The sequence below is a fragment of the Aquarana catesbeiana genome, linkage group LG11 (genome assembly GCF_042186555.1).
Source record: "Aquarana catesbeiana isolate 2022-GZ linkage group LG11, ASM4218655v1, whole genome shotgun sequence".
NCBI classification, from domain to species: Eukaryota; Metazoa; Chordata; class Amphibia; order Anura; family Ranidae; genus Aquarana; species Aquarana catesbeiana.
The window spans coordinates 203,819,160-203,840,789 of record NC_133334.1 but is presented as its reverse complement, the minus strand read 5'-3'; the positions used below and the strand labels follow the sequence as shown (position 1 = coordinate 203,840,789).

Sequence of the window (21,630 nt, the reverse complement as noted above, 5' to 3'; positions counted from 1 at the left end):
AGTACGAAGTCATGTTTGCTTGGGGATCAAATATTTATTTTACTCGCTGAACTGCAATTCAATTTATCATGTATTGTTTTCTGTATCTTTGGTTGATATTCCATCGCTATTATTTAAAATACACCTATGATAAAAATTATAGACCCTTCATTTCATTTTAAGTGGGCAAACTTATAAAGCCTGCAGGGTATCAAATAATAATTTTCCCCACTGTATGCATATTTACACTGGAGATCAAAACTAGAGAACAATTCGTGAACACTTGATTTTTTCAGAAATAATGTAATCTTCATTGCTGAACATTTGAGGGAATTTTTGTTGTGGCTATACCATGCTAATAAAAGTGTTTTTCAAAAAAACCAACGCACTTCAACAAAAAAAAACTTTTATTGTGTAGGAAACACAATGATCAAAATTAGAGAACAGCAATGACTGTAGCATGGAAAAAGATTACAACTAAAATTTCTGAAGGTTACAACAATCAACTATTAGTAAGAAGTGTACAGGCCCTTGCTTTGAATGACTGCAGCACATCTGCAGCCAGTGGCGAAGCTAAACATTCTTTTACCCAGGGCAAAGACTTAGTTTGACACCCCCCCTTTCTGAACAGGATGGGTGTCAGTAGGACAGAGGTTGAAGGGCAGAGGACGGTGTCAGAATTTTTTTTTATGATCATTTACAATTTTATTATTTTTTACAATACTATATTTTATAATTTTTTAGGAGCTCTGTTAGGGGGCTTTGGTGAACTATTAGGGGTCTAAAAAGACCCGTTTGTTTTTCACTTTTGAGATCGAGAAAGGGATTGAGGACAGATTCCCCAGTTCCATTCTCTGCACCTTCAGGGGCGTCAGTCAGGTATGGGGGGGGGGTGTGTGTATATGTATGTGTGTGTATGTATATTATATATACATAAGACCCATTATTTTTCATTTTTGAGACCGAGAAAGGGATTGAGGACAGATTCCCCAGTTCCATTCTCTGCAGCTTCAGGGGCGTCAGTCAGGTATGGGGGGGGGTGTGTGTATATGTATGAGTGTGTGTGTGTGTATGTATATTATAGGGAAGAGCGCCTAAATTAGAAGAATTTGATTACCAGATAAAAGTACCATCATCCCAAATGTCTAGTACAAAAAGAGGCCTGTTCTTACTAAATACTGAGTTACATCTAGTACCGCAATAGTCCCCCCCCCCCCTGTTTTCCCCTGTGTGGGGGATTGGGATATCGGCCGACAGAAGCAGCTAACTGCGGCCGTTCCCTACCCCCTGCCTCTTTTTGTACTGTGTATGTATATTGTATAATATTCAGTATCTGACAAAAATGAGTGCACCCTCACATTTTCTGTAAGTATTTTATTATATCTTTTCACGTGACAACACTGAAGAAATGACACACTGCTACAATGTAAAGTAGTGAGTGTACAGCTTGTATAACAGTGTAAATTTGCTGTCCCCTCAAAATAACTCAACACACAGCTATTAATGTCTAAACTGCTGGCAACAAAAGTGAGTACAAGTGTTATACAAGCTATACACACACTACTTTACATTGTAGCAGTCTGTCATTTTCTTCAGTGTTGTCGCATGAAAAGATAAAATAAATTATTTACTTAAATGTGAGGGGTGTACTCACTTTTGTGAGTTACTGTATATATACCCATACATGCATCGTTACTTTGGTCCAGGCTGGAACAATTTAACTATGTATAAAATAGCCTATGCCTAAAATTATTCCTTACATTGCGCAGGGATGTACAGTACTGCAGCCATCCCCTCAGCTTGGATTTGGATTGTGGGACATGCAGTAGCTCAGGGCAAAGTCCCTGCAGGACAGCTGTGTAGAAAATGGGACTGTCCTAGCAGAGCTCGGACACTTGGCAACTACGTGTATAGCTTTCATTGGCTCTGAAATTTACTGTCTATGGCCCCCTTCACACACAGGTTTTGATCAGGTCTGCCTGTCGGTTTTTCAGGTGGACCTGATCGGAGACTCCATTCATGCTGATGGACCAGCAGGTGTGAACTTGTGTCCGCTTTAAAAAAAAAAAATGGAGGACCTGCCCCCTTCCGTCTAGATGGGATTGGAGGGTAGTTGGGTGTAAACAGACAGCTTGTCCATTTACTCCCTGCTGCTCATAGAGCAGAGCAGGCTGTCAGTATCCACTCTGCATAAACTTAGCGGACACAGACCTGCCATCTGCCCGCTCATGCTCTGATCAGCAGGGGATCAGTGGACAGATCCCCTGCTTAGTAAAGCGGATTCCACCCCTGGAAGGAGCCTTTCGGGATAGGTGGCAGCTGGCAAGCGTGAGATGCAGCTGTGGTGTCAGTGATCGTAGCCCCAAGGACCTGGGGCAACCACTAGGGTTCTGAGCATGCTACTGCACGTTTACATTATTATTGTCATTTGGACATTTGGTTGCTTTTGGAGATATCATGTGTATGAAGATACCTAATGGACAGGCCGCCACTGGTGGGAGGTCAGATATAATTTTGTATAACACAGGGAAGACTTGGAGCCTCTGTTGGGTTCTTATTACAATCTGTGTTCTTGTAGAGGAGATTTTCCCTCACTTTCTGAATGTGACCTGGTATCGGCCTCCTGCAATCCCTGTGCAGCAGAGCTCATACTAGGAGGAGGAGAAGCAGGCAATCATTTGTACCATGTGCTAACAGGGAACATGCTGATAGGAGGAGAAAGCAGAGTGACAGCGGCATGAGCTATCAGTCTGCTGCTTCTCCTTTCACTGTCCAGTCACATGTTGGGGGAGTAACAAGACCTCTAATTGTTAATGAACTGCAGCAGAGAAAAATTAGGTCTCCTGCTTTGCTAGACAAGGCTGTAGTGTGTGTAGCTGTTTGCCTGGAGTTTACCTTTGCCATAGCAACACAACTAGGATACACTTATTTACATGGTGGATGGTGCCATGATATTGTGCCAAAGTCTTGACAAAGCCCCCTTACTGCTACAGCCTTTCATGGTGAAACGCGTAAAGACAGTTGATTCTAACTGATGGCAGGAGGATCGGATTTACAATTTTTTTCACCTCATGGCCAAATACCTTGAGCAGCTGGAAGCATTTTCTCAGTCTCCTCTCGTACAGTGCTCAGACTGTACAGTGTAACTTTGCAGCAAGTCAAGTTGCAGCAGGAGCTGATCTGTGTCAGACATTTGTAAGCACATCCAAGAACTGCACAGACACCAAGAAGTCCAAGAAGTTGACTCTGGATGATGCCTGAACAAAGGTGGTGCCTGCCTTCTGGAGAGAAAAGCAGATGAAGACATTGTCTGGGTGAATCCTGTGATCACTGAGAGGTAATAAATGCCTTGGACTGTTACACTAACACGTTATTTAGCATGCATAAATTGAATATAAGAAAATTAAAGTGGATAATAAATCCACTTTAACCACTTAAGGACAGAGCCTCATTTTGAGATTTGGTGTTTACAAGTTAAAAGCTTTTTTTTTTCTAGAAAATTACTTAGAACTCCAAACATTATATACCGTATTTATCGGCGTATAACATGCACAGGCGTATAACACGCACATTCATTTTAAGAGGGAAGTTTCAGGAAAAAAACTTACATTTAAATAAGGAACTTGGAAGCAAAATAAGGGTCAGTGCCCATCTGCAGCCTCATCAATGGCCATCTGCAGCCTCACAAGTGCCATCAATGCAGCCTCATCAGTCCACATCAATGCAGCCTTACCATTGCCATCAATGCAGCAGCCTCACCACTGCCTTCAATGCAGCAGCCTCACCACTGCCTTCAATGCAGCAGCCTCACCACTGCCTTCAATGCAGCAGCCTCACCACTGCCTTCAATGCAGCAGCCTCACCATTGCCATCAGTGCAGCCGCCTCACCATTGCCATCAGTGCAGTCTGATTGATGCCCATCTGCAGCCTAGAGGGGACAGGGAGGGGGGTGGGACAAGCGCCGACAGATTACATACAGTGAGAATCTCCTTTTATAGACAGAATAGTGATCCAGTGGCAGCCCAGGAGACGGGACTTCCTATTATAGAGGCTGCCAAGTAAACAGGAGATTCTCACTGTATGTAATCTGACGGTGCTCGTCCCGCCCCCCTCCCTGTCCCCTCTGAGGCAGCTAAAATTAAAGTATTGACGTATAACACGCACATGCTATTTGCACCCGATTTTCATGGTGAAAAAGTGAGTGTTATACGCCAATAAATACAGTATTTTTTTCAGACACCCTGGAGAATAAAATGGCGGTTGTTGCAATACTTTGTCACACTGTATTTGTGCAGTGGTCTCACAAGTGCAATTTTTTGGGAAAAAATAATTTTTTGAATTAAAAAATAGGACAGCAATAAAGTTAACCAAATTTTTTTATATTGTGAAAGATGTTACGCCGAGTAAATTGATACCCAACATGTCACACTTCAAAATTGCGCCGCTTGTGGAATGGTGACAAACTTTGACCCTTAAAAATCTCCATAGGCGACGTTTATTTTTTATACAGGTTTCCAGTTTTGAGTTAGAGGAGGTCTAGTGCTAGAATTATTGCTCTCGCTCTAGCGATCGCAGCGATACCACACATATGTGGTTTGAACACCATTTTGATATGCAGGCGCGACTTACATACGACGGGGCGCTTTACTTTTCTTTTTTTTTTTCTTATTTGTTTTTTTTTTTTTTTTTTTTACTTTGTGACCCAAAAAAAATTGGGTCACTTTTATTCCTATTGCAAGGTATGTAAACATCCCTTGAAAAAAGCATGACAGGACCTCTTAATGTATCTGGGGTCAAAAAGACCTCATATTTACACTAAAATGCAATAAAAAATAGATCCAATGGTGTGGAACCGAGCGGGGGCCGTCTTTCCCTCACTCGACATCCAGCCTGTGAGGGAAGAGGACCCGATTGTCTCCGCTGCTACCGACGGCTCCGGTAAGCCATGGAGATGACCGGAGCGCGGCGGGGGGCTCTCCCGCCCCGATAAAAGTGCGAATCCACCGCTGAGACTACTTTTTTCTGAAAGCCAACTGCCCACTGAAGAAGAGGATACCGGGACAATGGCAGCTAACTGCTGCCATAACACCTGTATTCCTCTTCAAACAGCCGTCGTATGACGGCGGGCGGTCGGCAAGTGGTTAAAGGCTGTTTATTGGATTTCTCCATTACTCCGAGGTGGTTGATAAATAGACGTGATGTCCTCCCACTGTGGCCTTTTCTATGGTAATGTGTGTGAGAAAGACCTGGATTCTTTCCTAAATGTACATAATGTAATTGGGTACTGACATTTTTAGGTAAGGTTGATCCAGGGAAAATCCGTTAGCCTCTCAGGGGATCAGGAAGGAATTCCCCTGCTGTAGCAAATTGGATCATGCTTTTCTGGGGTTTTTCGCGTTCCTCTGGATCAACTTTGGGTATAGAATTGGGGGTATATGGGATTATATAATATTATTATTTTTTATTTATTTTTATGGTTGAACTAGATGGACTTGTCTTTTTTTTCAACCTGACTATTCAACAATGTAAGATGTGGAAAGTTGCTAAAGTGACCAAAGGTAGAACACCCAAGTAATTGGCACCTCATCCCAAATAGTCAATTACATAAAGTGGAGAGGAAGGGTGATTGTTGCGGTGCTTACAGATAATAATGGAAACCATATATTTAAAAAAGGATATAATTTTAATGAGAATACAGTTAAAACAAAACAGGGCCAATTTGTTCACAAATAATCAACATTTCATGATGAAGGTGGTCGTATGGTGAATGTTCAGCTCTAACAGAGGTTTCATATTCGTATATTAGCCCGACATTTTTCGCCTAATAGCTTCATCGGGGGATATACTGATCTGGAAAATGCATAAAACTGTACAAAAATACAAAAAGGAACGACATAAGTGCAAGATTTACAAGACATATATGTATTGTTAAATATAAAGGTATACATCTCTTGCCAATGCCTGCCCCTGAGGAAGGAGAACCTACCGCGCCAAACTTCCTGGAAGTGACCACTGCCAAGGGAGACCAACCGACCCAGAGGAAAGGAGCCCTGCGCGGCAGAATAGATAAGAAGTTGGTAAGGGAAAGGGGGGGGGAAAGGAAATACGAAAAAAGAGAAAAAGGGGAATTGAACCAAATAAATAATAACAATATGGAACAGAGGTAGATTTAACACCTCATAATCAGATACGTTGGTCGATCAAATTGTGGGTAAAAGGATCAAAACAAAGTTTTAAAGAGATTTTTATATGGAAGGATATGAAAATTGTGAATAATTAAAAAAAAATAAATAAAAGTTGAGATCAAAGTTAGTATTTTTAAGAAATATCATCAAGATCATCAGAGATGCATCCAAAAATAAAGGGATGCACTGGACAAATCTCAATATGATAATAAGTCTCAATACGATCAAGAAGAAATTAAAAAAATAATGGGAAAATAATTAAAAAACGAGAAAGAGGGGGGCCAGAATATATCTGAAAGAGAGGAGTGTAATGCTGAAATTATAAAATGAACAGGGAGAGGGTATATAATATATATTAATAAGAGCTTAGTGGAATAAAAGATAACCGGTGCAAATAGAGTAATACGGTGGTAAACCCAATAGTGAAAAGACTGGTAATAAAGCCTCTTTTCGCCTCCCAATCCATCCCTTCTGCTCCCCCCCCCCCATTTCTTTTCCCTCACTTTTTTGGCCCTGTTTTGTTTTAACTTTATTCTCATTAAAATGATATACTTTTTTAAATATATGGTTTCCATTATTATCTATAAGCACAGCAACAATCCCCCTCCTCCTTCTCCACTTCATATAATTGCTTTTATATTTATTTATTGGTAATGTGAACATGTGGATATTTGGATTTATTATTATAGCCATTATAAACTATACTAATAAACCCTAATAAATATCTGCATGTTTATATTACCAATAAATAAATATAAAAGAACATTCACAATGCATATAGGCACTTCAGCAACTTTCCACATCTCCATACACATTATAATGATATAATATCTCTAACAGCATAATGTCCCAGTGGCAATGATACTCATAGATATCTGAAACCTTCATCACTTAATGTTGAGAAGAAAACAAAAGCTTTTCATTGCTCTTTTAAAATCAGACCTGTAAATGTCTGTGACCATGCTGGACTCTTCTGCACTACATTGTGCTCCAGACAGCAGCCACTCTTCCTTCCATACAGGCAGCTTGTGTGTGTCTCTCTCTCTCTCTCGCAGATAAATATGCCTGCCCCTCTCCCCAGCAGCTGTATCCTCCATGCAGAGCTTTCACTGCAAGCACGGGTGAAGATTTAGGAAGGGGAAAGAAGCTGGCGGCTGTAACAGGCTCTACATTTCAGTAAGAGAGGCACACTCTGTTCCCGCCATGGAGCATGAGCTGAAAACATTCAGGGACAAACGGCAAACAAGTGGGACTGTTTGGAGCAATGCATAGCCCGTACTTCCTCCCAGCTCTCTCCTCCTCCCTCCCAGGGCTGATCTGACAGTAGTGATGCCGCTGTCGCTACTTCTGCCAGCGGTGGTGCCCCACCCCCCTGGTTTCGGCCCTGTCTGCGACCACAGGACATCACTAGTCTCTCACACTGCTCTCTGTGTGATTTTGTTTCCCACTTCTTCCAGTCTCTTCCACAGTTCAGTGACTTTAATGGGTATCTTGGCCATAACTTTGTCACCAGGCATTTTCCAGAGGTTTTCTATTGTGTTTAGATCAGGACTCTCGGCTGGCCATTTTATTATTTTAATGTTCTTAGCTTCAGGGAACTGCTTTACCCGTTTTGCTCTGTGACGGGGCATTGTCGTGCATGAAAATTGCTGGCTGATTGGGTGATGAACGCAGGGAAGGAACCACATGTTGAAGATGAAGGTTCTGATAAACATTTGCATTCACTCTGTATAACAGGCCCAACTCTTATATGGTTCAGTCTTTCCCCAGTTTAACAACTAACATTGTTTCCCATCGGATCCAAATAAATTAAATTTGCTTTCATCACTAAAGTGAACTTTAGACCAGTTCTCCCCTGTCCACACAACATGCTCCTCAGCAAAGGTTAGTCTAGCCTTTTAAATTCTTTATGCTAATGAGAGGTTTGGTCACTGCTCACCATCTTGCAAAGTCAGTGAAAACTGGAAAGTTAGGCTTTTAGTGCACTTTTTTGGATATTTTAATTTCACCATGGCCCGCAATATTTATAGTTATGTTCTGCTTGCGTTAGGTAGTAGTGAATTTAGTGTACTTTTAGTGAAAATGTGGATGCTGTCTAAGCTGTACAGCATCCCTGTGGGAAGTCTCCCCGCCATCAGAACACAATACCACAAAAAGAGTGATCTAAGGCAGCCCCTGCATTATTCTTTTTTTCTTCTTTGTCCAACGAAAAAAAAAGACTCCATTCCCCCATCCACACACCCAATGTGGATGGGGGAATTGAGTCTGTTCAAAAAAAAAAAAAAAAAAGACTCCATTCCCCCATCCACATTGGGTGTGTGGATGGGGGAATTGAGTCCTTTTTTTTTTTCGTTGGACAAAGAAGAAAAAAAGAATAATACATGGGCTGCCTTAGATCACTCTTTTTTTAAACATAGTGCCATGCTGAATAAAAACCTCCTGCAAAACAACTTGAATGCTTCTCACTAGGTGGGTAAGGAGGTCCTGTCATTCATTTTGATGATCAGAAATTATGGATAGTATCAACTATCGCTCGATGACACCTTGGGTCCACTAGCAATGTGTTGCGTAAAGCAGAAGTAAAACCCATCCATTTAACCGTTTCAAATAAGTTACATTTCCGGCACGTGTCGGGAATGTAACCCTCCCATTGGTGATGTTCTCAATCAAACTGTCAAACCATCCAATGGCTAGTGTCATAACTGATCACATGTGCAGCATCATGGCAGATTAAAGAGAGGCCAAGATGGCAGCTTCCTTGGCTGAAAACGATAGGAGGGTTTACTTCCACTTTAAGCGCCAGCTCCATTCTGAACAAGGAACCTGGGGAATATCCATGGTATGGAATAAGGGAGAGTGATCAAACGACACAAAGGACCCAATATCCACTGAGGGCTTCCACTCCAGAACGTGATTATTAGAGAAGATATAAGCCAGCCTGATATCTTTTATCTTTCGGGTATAGGGTCTGCCACAGAGAAATTAAGTGGTAGTCAGAATTATGTTTTCGAAAAAGTCTATTGGCTATAGTGCATTTGTGGAAGGGCCAAATCAAAATCACATCCCATTAGAGTTGTGCCTTTCACAAAATCTGCAAGGAGGCCAAGTTAAAGGAGAAGTCCAGCCTAAGCTCGTTTGAGCTTCTCCTATGGATCACAGGAGTGCAATAAGTTTTGCACTCCTGTGACCCGTTTTCAGCAGAGAGCGGGCTGAAGTCCGCTCTCTACTGAGGTCACAGAAATTCGTCCAGGCACCACGTCTTCACGACATCAAAGTCTGAATCTCGCAAGGTGCCTGGACCGATGCCCGTCTCCGCCTCTCAGTGAGTCGCTGAGAGCCTGAGACGGCTGCTCCGCGCCCCTCCACAGTCCAGCACTCCAACGTGGGGAGGGGGGTGGTCAGAGCGGAGAGCTTCTGACTGAGAGTCTGCAGCTCTCTGCTCAGGGAGCTGAGAGAACCGAGCCTTCAGCGATTTTCGATGGCTGGGTTCTCAGTGCAGAGGCGTCGGGGACAGATGCAGCATCGGACCAGTGCTGCATCCACCTAGGTTAGTATGAAACTGGAAAAATAAAAATACTTCTCTTTTAATGGGTCCCAGCGAAAACCTGATTTGGTTTGCACAGCCAATTGTGAAGGTGTTGCCTCAGTGAACTGGAGAAACCGATACCGACCATCGGGGTCAGAAGCATCAGAGGGTGAATGGGAAGATGCTTATGAATGGCAATGGAGACTGCTTATTTTAGAAGAGGGAAACGTGCTATGAAACTATACTAAGTATGTGTGTGTGTATATGTATGTGTGTGTGTGTATATATATATATATATATATATAAATAATGTGTGTGTGTGTGTGTTAGTATATACTATACTAAGTGCTATAATATAATGCTGATGATTACAGAGTGGGGTTTGATCAGAGCGAAAGTGGGTCTCTTGGAAGAGAACAATGTCAGCTTTGGATTCATGCAAGGAATACAGGATTTGTCCCTGCTTAGATTGTTTTTTAAACCCATTGGTGCTGTACGAGCAAATCTTTAGTGCCATGCAAAGGGTAGGGGGAAAAAAACAATACAAAAGAATGACAAGTAAAATGGAGAGGGCAAAGGAAGTACAAAAACTAGAGATTGTAATATTAGGAAATAAGTGCGCTAAATCAATCAATGTGTGCTAATATATAAGGCAGATAGCAGAGCCACACCATATAAACCTTAAGCAATAGTAAAGTCACGTGACATGTGACTCAACGCGTCGGGAGGAGCCAGTGACGTCATCCGATGTGCCTGATTGGTACAATGTGCCTAGAACTCAAATCCAGATTGCATGTTGCAACTCAACTACCCCTTTGGTTAGGGGAAACAGACAGGTCTATCCCCTCTCCCTGTTAATGTTTGCCCTTGCCGTGGTGTCCTTAACTATAGCTGTATATGTTAGCAGCATTAACCACCACAGTACCACGCCATAGCCAAAAGACGACTACAGCGTGGCTCTCTTGTTCTGGGAGGGCGTCCATGAACATCCTCCAAGAATACGCCTCTCACACGCCCCCTGGGGTGCGCATCGGGCAACCTCTGTATCCGTCGAACACAGCTGATCACAGATCATGGTTAAGGGCCAATCACAGCAGACCTTTACCATGTGATCAGCTGTGTCCTTGTGTGCAGAAAGGAGAGCCGATATCACCAGGAAGGCTGACAGAGCACATTTACACTGGTAATCAGGGCACTGATCATTAGTGCCCTGATTATCAGTGCTGCTTACCAGTGAAGAAGAAAAATTACTTATGTGCAAAATTTTATAATTTGTGTTTTTTAAAATGTTCGGCCTTTTTTAGTTTGGCAATGAAATAAAAACCCAGTGGTGATTCAATACCACCAAAAGAAAGCTCTGTATGTCTCCAAAAAATGATACATTTCATATGGATTGGGTACAGTGATGCATGACCGCGCAATTGTCATTCAAAGTGCGATAGCGCTAAAAGCTGGAAATTGGCCTTTGCAGGAAGGGGATGAAAGTGCCCAGTATAGAACACTTTCGCTCTGATCTATAGTGCCGAATCACAAAAAGGCTCTGGTCTTTGGCCAGCAAAATGGTCCGGGGCTTAAGTGGTTAATTTGTAGGCACTCCTGGATGCCATTGGTGGGGCCTCGAGTCTTGGAGTAAACTTTTCCAAGACTTTTGCTGTCTGCTGCTTGTATCAGCCAACACTCCTGTGGAGCAGCTCTGTTTTGTCCATAGACTTGATGCCATATTGTGCTACTGTGGCACATACAGTGAGGTTTACTAAAACTGGAGAGTGCAAAATCTGGTGCAGCTCTGCACAGAAACCATTCAGCTTCCATTTTATTATTTTTTTGGCAAAGCTCATTTGAACAAGCAAAAGTTAAAAGGTGATTGGGTATCATGCACAGCTGCACCAGATTTTGTACACTCCAGTTTTAGTAAATGAACCCCATTGTGTCTCTGGAGCTTATACACTGTAAATTTAGGCTGATCTCCCAAACAATGCCCTTGTTCACATTTTTTGGGTAATCCAACTTTGCTCCACCTTACACTACATTTGAGAACCTATTCCCAGACCCCTCTAAGGCAGTGGTCATCAGCCCCTGTCCTCAGGGCCCACTAACAGGCCAGGTTTCATGTATTACCTTGGGGAGATGCAGACTAGAATACTGCAATCACTGAGCAGCAAATGATATCACCTGTGATGTATTTCAGTTATCTTGCAAACTGTCAGGTGCGAGTATGGAGATTGAGCTGCTAAGAGGGCTCCCCTTGCGGCTAAGTGCAGCGCGCCCCTGGAGTTGGGAAAAGGGAGCGCGGTGCCCAAAGAAGCATGGTTGGCCAGGTGCTTGTTGGCAGTCAGATGAGCTTGGTCACTGAGGGATGACTGAAGCAGGCAGAGCTGAACTTGCTGTGTTCAGGTAAACGGAAAAACCAGGAGCCAGGCCAGGGGTCATACACAGATAAGCCAGTCCAGAGCATACACAGGGGCGAGCCAAAGTCATACACAAGCAGGGTCCAGGTACAAGCCGAAGGTCAATGCGGGTGATCAGGAAGCAGAAGCAGAATCCAGAAGCAGGCCAAGGGTCAAACCGGGAGATCAAGAAACGAGGTCAAGGCAAGCCGAGTCACAACAGGTAATCACAGATCAGGAAGCAAGGTCAAGGTACACAAGGGAGCTGAGGAGATAATCCAGCAATGTCCTGTAGTCACAGGCTGGCTAAAATAAAGCCACTGGCGCCTGCGCCTGTCACGCCACTTGCTCGCCGTCGCGCACGCGCAGTGCACCAATGAGCGCTGGTGCACGCTCGTGCACGTCTCGGAACCCTCCGTGAGCATCCATGGAGGTTCTGGGCAACGTTGCCAGTTCCGTGACAGCCCTATCCCTGACACAAACCTGGCCTATAAGTGGGCCCCGAGGACAGGGTTGATAACCACTGCTCTGAGGGTAAGGGCTTGATTTCACAGCCTTAATCTTTCTCCCCTGCCTGCCGATATTGCTTGTATGTTGGTTTGGAACAGAATAGTGGCACTGCTTTATCCCCTCCACAGTGACAATTGATTTTTACCAATATCAGTGGCATCTAACTCATAGGCTTAATTTTATATATCCGGGGTTTGATGCACCTTGTTTTAGAGGCTGTCCAGAAACTGGTACCCTATATTTTCTGCAATAGCCCTTATGTCCAGACTCTTTAGAAAAAGAATAGGGTAGTGTATGTATCGTAAATCAACTGACTAAAATGCTGGACCTTACATTAGCCCACTTTCTGTTGTATTTTTCCTTTTCCTGCAATCCCACTAGAATACCATAAACTTTGGGGTCACAGAATGGCAATAGCATATATTAAAACTTGTCTAACCTCCCCTTTAAACAAATCATTGCAAGAGTTGATTCTATCCACCTATGGAATGTGTCTATCGCCTAATCCTGATTCTGTTCCAAAACATCAGGTCAGTGGGAACCATGGCTGAGTCAGACACCTCACATTAGAATAGTTGCTTATCATAAAGACTATATTCCTGCTCTCTGTTGATGTTATTTTCATTTTCACTAGGACTTAGCTCTTCTGTTTATAATTACTGACTCGACTAGTATTGTATCTTTGTGGATTGTTATTGTCGCACTCTCATGTAACTTTTGCTGATTATGTGACTGGGCTGTATGGCTTTTTGTAAATTAAATAATATTGTATGCTTGAATGTTTGCAGCTTGCTCTTATTACAGAAAATAATCAATCAGTACTATGGTGCTTTATCTTAAAGTGGATTTTGTTTCACAAGGCTTCCACTACTCACTACTATAAATTACAATTAAAATACAGTAACATTTTGGATTGCAAGCATAATTTGTTTCAGAAACATGCTTGTAATCCAAAGCACTTGTATATCAAAGCGAATTTCCCCATAAGATGTAATGGCAACTCAAATGATTTGTCCCACAACCAATTATTCACAAGTCCTTCAGTTTATAGAAAATATAAAAAGATTATAGCAATGTGAGAGGTTGTGTAACCATAAAATGTCCATCCACAAATGGCAGCCTTCACAAGGGGATTAGAAGCAAAATCTAGCAGGAGCTACAGAGTATAAAAGAGAAGAGGCGCCTCTAAGTAGCAATATGGTTACATTTAATGAAGGTACAACATTTAGCAACTCACATTGTTGATGAACAAAAGAGGCACATCTAAGTATGCAGGTATCTGGAGTAAAGCTGTCCACATAGACCATCCACCGCACCGCCGGCTCTCACTGCTGTCAGTCTGCAATTGTGACAGGGAAGACTACCCTGCAGTAGAGTGATTGAAGTGCTTGTGGAGCGCAGTGTGGAGGGGACAACATCGATGGCGGTGAGGAGGATGGTTTATGTGGACAGCTTTACCCCGGATGCCTGCATACTTAGATGTGCCCATTTTAATCATCAGCCATGTGAGTTGTTAAATGTTGTACCTTCATTAAATAAAACCATATTGCTACACTTAGAGGCGCCTCTCTTCTCCTCTTCTCTTTTATATTCAGATGTGACATGACGCTACTTGTATATCAAGACATCACTTGTATATCAAGTCAAAATGTATTTGAAAATGTTGCTTGTCTTGCAAAACGCTCTCAAAGTTACTCTCAAACCAACGTTTTATTGTACATTTAAAAGAGTATGGGTTTTTGTTTTTTTTCTGCAGGTTTATACTCACCTAGGTGGATGCAGCATCGTTCCGATGCTGTATCTGTCCCCTGGTGCCTCTACGCTGAGAACCGAGCGATCGAACATCGCCGATGGCTCGGTTCTCATAGCTCCCCGAGCAGAGAGCTGCTGACTGTCAATCAGCAGCTCTCCGCTCTGCTCCTTCATGCTCACTGGAGCGCTGAGCTGTGGAGGGGCGAGGAATGGCCATCTCAGGCGCTCAGCAGCTCCCTGAGAGTCTGAGACAAGTATCAGTCCAGGCAGCTGGCGGATCCAGACTCCGTGGTCGTGATGACGCGGTGCCTGGACTGATTTCTGTGACTCCGCTCTCTGCTGAAAACAGGTCACAGGAGCGCCAAACGAATTGCACTACTGTGATCCATAGGAGAAGCCCAGCCAAATGAGCTTTGGCTGGACTTCTCCTTTAAGGTTAGGATTATGATCAGGTCCAGAGCATGACAAATTGTGGATTTCTGTTCATTGGAAGTGTAGTACCAGGATCATAATATGTCTGCATGCTAGATTCTTTTTTTTTTGTTTTGTTTGTTTTTTTAGTATGTATTCGATCTTTGGTGATTGCTTGCTGACCACGAGTCATATGTTTCAAGTGCCTAATAAGATAAAAACCTAATTGAAAGTGACAGCTTGAATGCTGGTGCCTAGTTTTGTCAAGGCCTGGTGACGTCCTGGTATTTTATTTACAGTAGTTAACATATGAAAGATTGTCAGAGAATACATTATCACTTAAACAGGTTATAATTAAAAACACTGGGTTTTATTTGCAGCATGCAGGACTCTATCCTAAACCATGTCCAAAGGATAATAAAGGAAGAAGTAAACCATGCTATGAAAGAACAGCAAGCAGCCGTCACCTCAAGCATTATGCATGCAATGCGATCTGCTGCTGGAACACCAATACCAACCTCCCATTTTGACTTTCAATCACAACAGACGCACATATTGCAACTTCTGCAGCAAGGTCACCTAAATCAAGCTTTCCAGCAGGTATTTACTGTCTAATATGATCCATTCATCTTTATGATCATTATAATAATAATTCTATTAATAATTGTATTAGTATAATTCGGACACAATGTAAATATAACTGAAGTATCGTACAATCGATAACTGTTACCTATAATTTAAGCTTTTGAGGACACCATACCCCCTGGGTCTCCCCCCGATAACCCTACCCCAAAACCCAATCTGACAGAGCTTGAGCTATTTTGCAAAGAAGAATGGGCAAACTTTTCACTCTCTAGCCACTTAAAGACCAGCCTCGTTTTGGATTTTAGGTGTTTACATGTTTAAAACAGTTTTTTGCTAGAAAATTACTTAGAACCCCCAAACATTATATATTGTTTTTTTTCTACCACCCTAGAGAATAAAATGGTGGTCATTGCAATACTTTTTTTTGCACCGTATTTGTGCAGCGGTCTTATAAGCGCACTCTTTTTTGGAAAAAATTTACTTTTTTGAATAAAAAAAATAAGACAACAGTAACGTTAGCCCAATTTTTTTTTTATATTGTGAAATATAATGTTACGCCAAGTAAATTGATACCCAACAAGTCACGCTTCAAAATTGCGCCCGCTCGTGGAATGGCGTCAAACTTTTACCCTTAAAAATCTCCATAGGCGACGTTTAAAAAATTCTACAGGTTGCATGTTTTGCGTTACAGAGGAGGTCTAGGGCTAGAATTATTGCTCTCGCTCTATTGGTTGCGGTGATACCTCACATGTGTGGTTTGATCACCATTTTCATGTGCGGGCGCTACTTACGTATGCGTTCGCTTCTGCGCGCGCGCGCGAGCTCGCCGGGACAGGGCGCTTTAAAAAATTTTTTTTTTATTTTATTTCTTTTTTCACTGTTTAAAAAAAAAATAAAATTGGATCACTTTTATTTCTATTACAAGTAATGTAAACATCCCTTGTAATAAAAAAAAGCATGACAGCTCCTCTTAAATATGAGATCTGGGGTCAAAAAGTCCTCAGATCTCATATTTAGACTTTAATGCAAAAAAAAAAAAAAAAAAAAATCGTTTAAAAAATGACACAAAAAAAATGTGCCTTTAAGACAAGTGGGCGGAGCTGACGTAATGACTTCGTAATGACTTCGCTCCGGCCGTCCTATGGTATGGAGACGGGTGGGCGCCATCTTAGCGTCACTCGTCTCCATACTGAGGACGGCTCCGGTAAGCGGCAGAGGGCGCGGGAGAGCGGCGGGAGGGGGGGTGGCACCTCTCCGGCCGCCGATAACGGTGATCTCGTTGCGAACCCACCGCAGAGACCACCATTATCGTGTACAGAACCGCCGGACCTAAAGATGGATACCTCGGTTGTGGCAGCAGCTGCTGCCGTTACCGAGATATCCATCTTTAAAGTAATGACGTATATATACAGTGGCCGGTCGGTAAGTGGCTAGATGTGCAAAGCTGGTAGAGATAAACCCAAGAAGACTTGCAGCTGTAATTGCAGCGAAAGGTGGTTCTGCAAAGTATTGACTCGGGGCTGAATACAAATGCACGCCACACTTTTCACATATTTATTTGTAAAAAAAAATTGAAAACCATTTATCATTTTCCTTCCACTTCACAATTACATTCAGGTCTCTAAATATTGGGACATCATCACAATTCTAATCTTTTTGGCTCTATACACGACCACAATGGTTTTGAAATGAAACAAACAAGATTTGCTTTAACTGCAGACGTTCAGCTTTAATTTGAGGGTATTTACATCCAAATCAGGTGAACGGTGTAGGAATTACAACAGTTTGTATATGTGCCTCCCACTTTTTAAGGGACCAAAAGTAATGGGACAGATTAACAATCATCCATCAAACTTTCACTTTTTAATACTTGGTTGAAAATCCTTTGCAGTCAATTACAGCCTGAAGTCTGGAACGCATAGACATCACCAGACGCTGGGTTTCATCCCTGGTGATGCTCTGCCAGGCCTCTACTGCAACTGTCTTCAGTTCCTGCTTGTTCTTGGGGCATTTTCCCTTCAGTTTTGTCTTCAGCAAGTGAAATGCATGCTCAATCGGATTCAGGTCAGGTGATTGACTTGGCCATTGCATAACATTCCACTCCTTTCCCTTAAAAATCTTTGGTTGCTTTCGCAGTATGCTTTGGGTCATTATCCATCTGCACTGTGAAGCGCCGTCCAATGAGTTCTGAAGCATTTTGCTGAATATGAGCAGATGATATTGCCCGAAACACTTCATCCTGCTGCTTTTGTCAGCAGTCACATCATCAATAAATACAAGAGAACCAGTTCCATTGGCAGCCATACATGCCCACGCCATGACACTACCACCACCATGCTTCACTGATGAGGTGGTATGCTTTGGATCACGAGCAGTTCCTTTCCTTCTCCATACTCTTCCCATCGCTCTGGTACAAGATCTGGGTCTCATCTGTCCATAGGATGTTCCAGAACTGTGAAGGCGTTTTTAGATGTTTGACAAACTCTAATCTGGCCTTTCTGTTTTTGAGGCTCACCAATGGTGTACATCTTGTGGTGAACCCTCTGAAGTCTTCTCTTGATTGTTGACTTTGACAAACATACACCTACCTCCTGGAGAGTGTTCTTGATCTGGCCAACTGTTGTGAAGGGTGTTTTCTTCACCAGGGAAAGAATTCTTCGGTCATCCACCACAGTTGTTTTCTGCGGTCTTCCGGGTCTTTTGTTGTTGCTGAGCTCACCGGTGCATTCTTTCTTTTTAAGGATGTTCCAAACAGTTGATAGTTGACACCTAATGTGTTTGCTATCTCTCTGATGGGTTTGTTTTGTTCTTTCAGCCTAATGATGGCTTGCTTCACTGATAGTGACAGCTCTTTGGATCTCATATTGAGAGTTGACAGGAACAGATTCCAAATGCAAATAGCACACTTGAAATGAACTCTGGACCTTTTATCTGCTCCTTGTAAATGGGATAATGAGGGAATAACACACACCTGGCCATGGAACAGCTGAGCAGCCAATTGTCCCATTACTTTTGGTCCCTTAAAAAGTGGGAGGCACATATACAAACTGTTGTAATTCCTACACCGTTCACCTGATTTGGATGTAAATACCCTCAAATTAAAGCTGAAAGTCTGCAGTTAAAGCACATCTTGTTTGTTTCATTTCAAATCCATTGTGGTGGTGTATAGAGCCAAAAAGATTAGAATTGTGTCGATGTCCCAATATTTATGGACCTGACTGTATGTGCCACTTTGTGTTGGTCTATCACATAAAATCCCAGTAAAATTACATTTTTGGTTGTAACATGACAAAATGTGGAAAATTTAAAGGGGTATGAATCCTTTTTGAAGGCACTGTGTGTCACAATTTCTCTAATAACGGCTTTGATACAGCCATCTCTGTCCAAGCTACTAAACGCCTTCTCCAGATTCATTGTCTCTACCTAGAAGGGGTGAACTTAGAAGAGAATTGAAGAGGACCTGGAAGTGGTTTTAGTCATCTGTACAAGATTTCTCACCCCCAGGCTCCTATACACCTCAATTTGTAACTTCAAACAATATGCTTGCTAATGTGGATATGCTCACTTTTGCTGTGTGGAAAAGCCTGCACATTGGCGCCCTTGGTTTCCTCCATCTCGCAATGCCCCTTGGGTACAAAGAGACCTGCAAAATCTAAAAAGACATTCCCTCTTCATGAACAAAAGAATGGGCAATGATGGTTTGGTCAATTCAGAAAAGATTTTTAACTCCTCCAAAAGTCATTCCATAACTATAATGTGAAAAAAGAATGGCCTGTTCCCCTAGTTCAGGGATATGCTATTAGTGGACCTCCAGCTGTTGCAAAACTACAAGTCCCATCATGCCTCTGCCTCTGGTTGTCATGCTTGTGGCTGTCAGAATATTGCTATGCCTCATGGGACTTGTAGTTCTGTAACAGCTGGAGGTCCATTAATTTCATATCCCTGCACTAGTTGATCCTGTTGTCTCCATCCTAAACACCTCAGTGTACCAACAATAGAGGGTTCTCTATTCAAATAATCTGCAGATTGGAAGTTTTAGACACTTTTAAAGGCTGTCTTTACACTTGCAAGCCCAGCTCTGCAATCTGCTATTGGTGTGATTTCTGTCTGTCAAATTTCAGCTAACCGAGCTAGGGTATTGAGGACCGTGCCTTACTGAGCAATTACAGCAATTATCTTCTGCTCTTCTGTGTTCCCCCCAGAACAAGTAATGAAAAAAATTTACAGAATGGCTTTAATATATATTGACATGCACAGAAACTTGTGGCTGAAAGCCTGGACAGCAGAGCTTCCTATAAAAGATCCCTCATACGTATGTCCTTTGAAGGAGGAATTTTTTTGTGAGGTACTTGACAAATTCATAAAGATGTCACAAGAGTAAATATTCTACTTCCACAGCGTGAGATTCAAAAGCTCCCCACCTCAGAAGCCTTTACCTCTTCAAAACGCGAGCACCTAATTGCTCTGTTTAGGGTTCAACTTCCAAACCGAAGTTCAGCCCTTCTTTTCATTGTAAGTCTTGAGTCACAAAGCCCACCAAATCTTCCCTCAATTCTTCCCAATAAAAGGGTCCCCTCGCTCCTAAGAATGGGGGACGTCTGTTGCATTGTGCCTTTCTCTGGGTCACAGACGTCCCAAACCTGGCGGTTCAATCGGTGGTCTCAAATGGGTACAAAATAGAGTTCAAAACTCCACCCCCTCACCACTTTTTTTCTCTTAATTTACTAAATATCTGCCCAAGGACAGTCAGATTTCTAGAATGCTCCAAACCATGGATATGGATTTATTTAATCCATATTGAGCACTATATTTGATTGGCTGCTTGCTTCTGCTTGGGCCTGGCACAATCGCACATGATGATGATGATTTAAAGTCCTCATGTGCGATTGTGCGTGTGTGCCAAGCAGAAGCAGCCAATCAAACATAGTGCTTAATATGGATTAAATAGATATCACAAATGAAGTGTAATAAAGTGATTTGTGCAACAAGCTCATTAAACTGTCCACATTCAGTGAAAGTTCATGTACTGAAAACTTTGCAGTACATGAACTTTTACTGAATGTGGACAGTTTGATGAGCAGGGGCGGACTGACCCATCGGGCACTCGGGCACTGCCCGAGGGCCTGGGTCCATTAGGGGGACCCCATAAGAGGCTCTGCAAAACTGCAACACATACAGTCTAGCACGGGCAGTGGCTGTAATAAGATCTCTCGCAGCGCGCTGCTCCCCGCCGGCCCCTCCTTCCCTCCCATCCACCCTAGGTGCTTGTACTGTACATTACATCACCGGACGGACAAGAGAGGAGGAGCAGCGTGTCGTGAGAGGTCTTATTATTACAGGCATCAGGTGAGGCTGTGTACTTTTTATTTTTTACAGGAGTCTAGAGACACCTGGGCTGCTACCATCGGGGGAGGAGGGGCAGCCAGTACATATGTAGGGGGCCTGGGCCCCAACAGGGAACGCAGGAGGCCCATGATAGTCTCCTGTGTCCCCACTTCCACACAGTGTCCTCCCACGGCACCCCATGTCCCCTGTCCGCACTGCATCCCTCTCTGTCCTCATCACACTTCGTCCCTCTGTCCCCAGCGTCCCTCTCTGTTCTTGGTGCACTGCGTCCCACTCTGTCGCCGCCGTCCCTTTCTGTCTGTCCCCGGCATCCCTCTCTGTCCTCATCACACAGGGGCGCAGTTTCAGTGCTTGCCATAGGTGCCATTTTCACTAGATATGCCTCTGGGCTTTCCACTGGGTGATCATTTTCCAAAAAATTGCTCACCACCCTAGAATACTTGGGTCTGGTCCTGGACACATCGCAGGGAAAGGTTTTTCTTCCAGAGAAGAAAATGCTTTCTCTCAAAGCTCACGCTCTGGGGTTTAGGTCAAAGAATCGTCCCACAATTAGATTGTCCATAAGAGCTATAGGCCTCATGGTAGACTACTTCAAGTCTGTGCCATTTCCCCAGCTCTATTCAAGACCTCTCCCATCCAACGTCTAGTCAACTTGAAACATGCATACTCCTCTCTACCTACCCATGCTCCTGTCAAGCCAAGCAAGGACCTCCTTAGCTTGGTGGATCGCCAGCCCACCCTTAACAATAGGGAGTCTTCCCTTCCTTGTTGCTGGAAGGAAATAACAGCAGATGCCGGTCTACATTCTGTGGAGGAGTCTTCCAGTCCCTCATGGTCTGAGTCACACAGTCATTGGCAAAAGACATGCTCCCCATCAACATCCTAGAGCTAAGAGCAATAATGATGGCTCTGTAGTATTAGACCACCCAATCAGGGTGCACTTAGAAA

The 21,630-nt window shown here is 43.0% G+C and overlaps 1 protein-coding gene across 2 annotated transcripts in view; it reads left to right on the top strand.

Moving 5' to 3' along the window:
* The window catches only part of EDC4 (enhancer of mRNA decapping 4), a 470,500-nt gene that overhangs the window by 424,745 nt on the left and 24,125 nt on the right, over nucleotides 1-21,630 (top strand). For both annotated transcript variants that reach the window (XM_073605174.1, XM_073605175.1), the window contains one exon: nucleotides 15,132-15,351. In XM_073605174.1, the coding sequence (XP_073461275.1) occupies nucleotides 15,132-15,351 (220 nt within the window). The remainder of the gene's footprint in view (nucleotides 1-15,131; nucleotides 15,352-21,630) is intronic.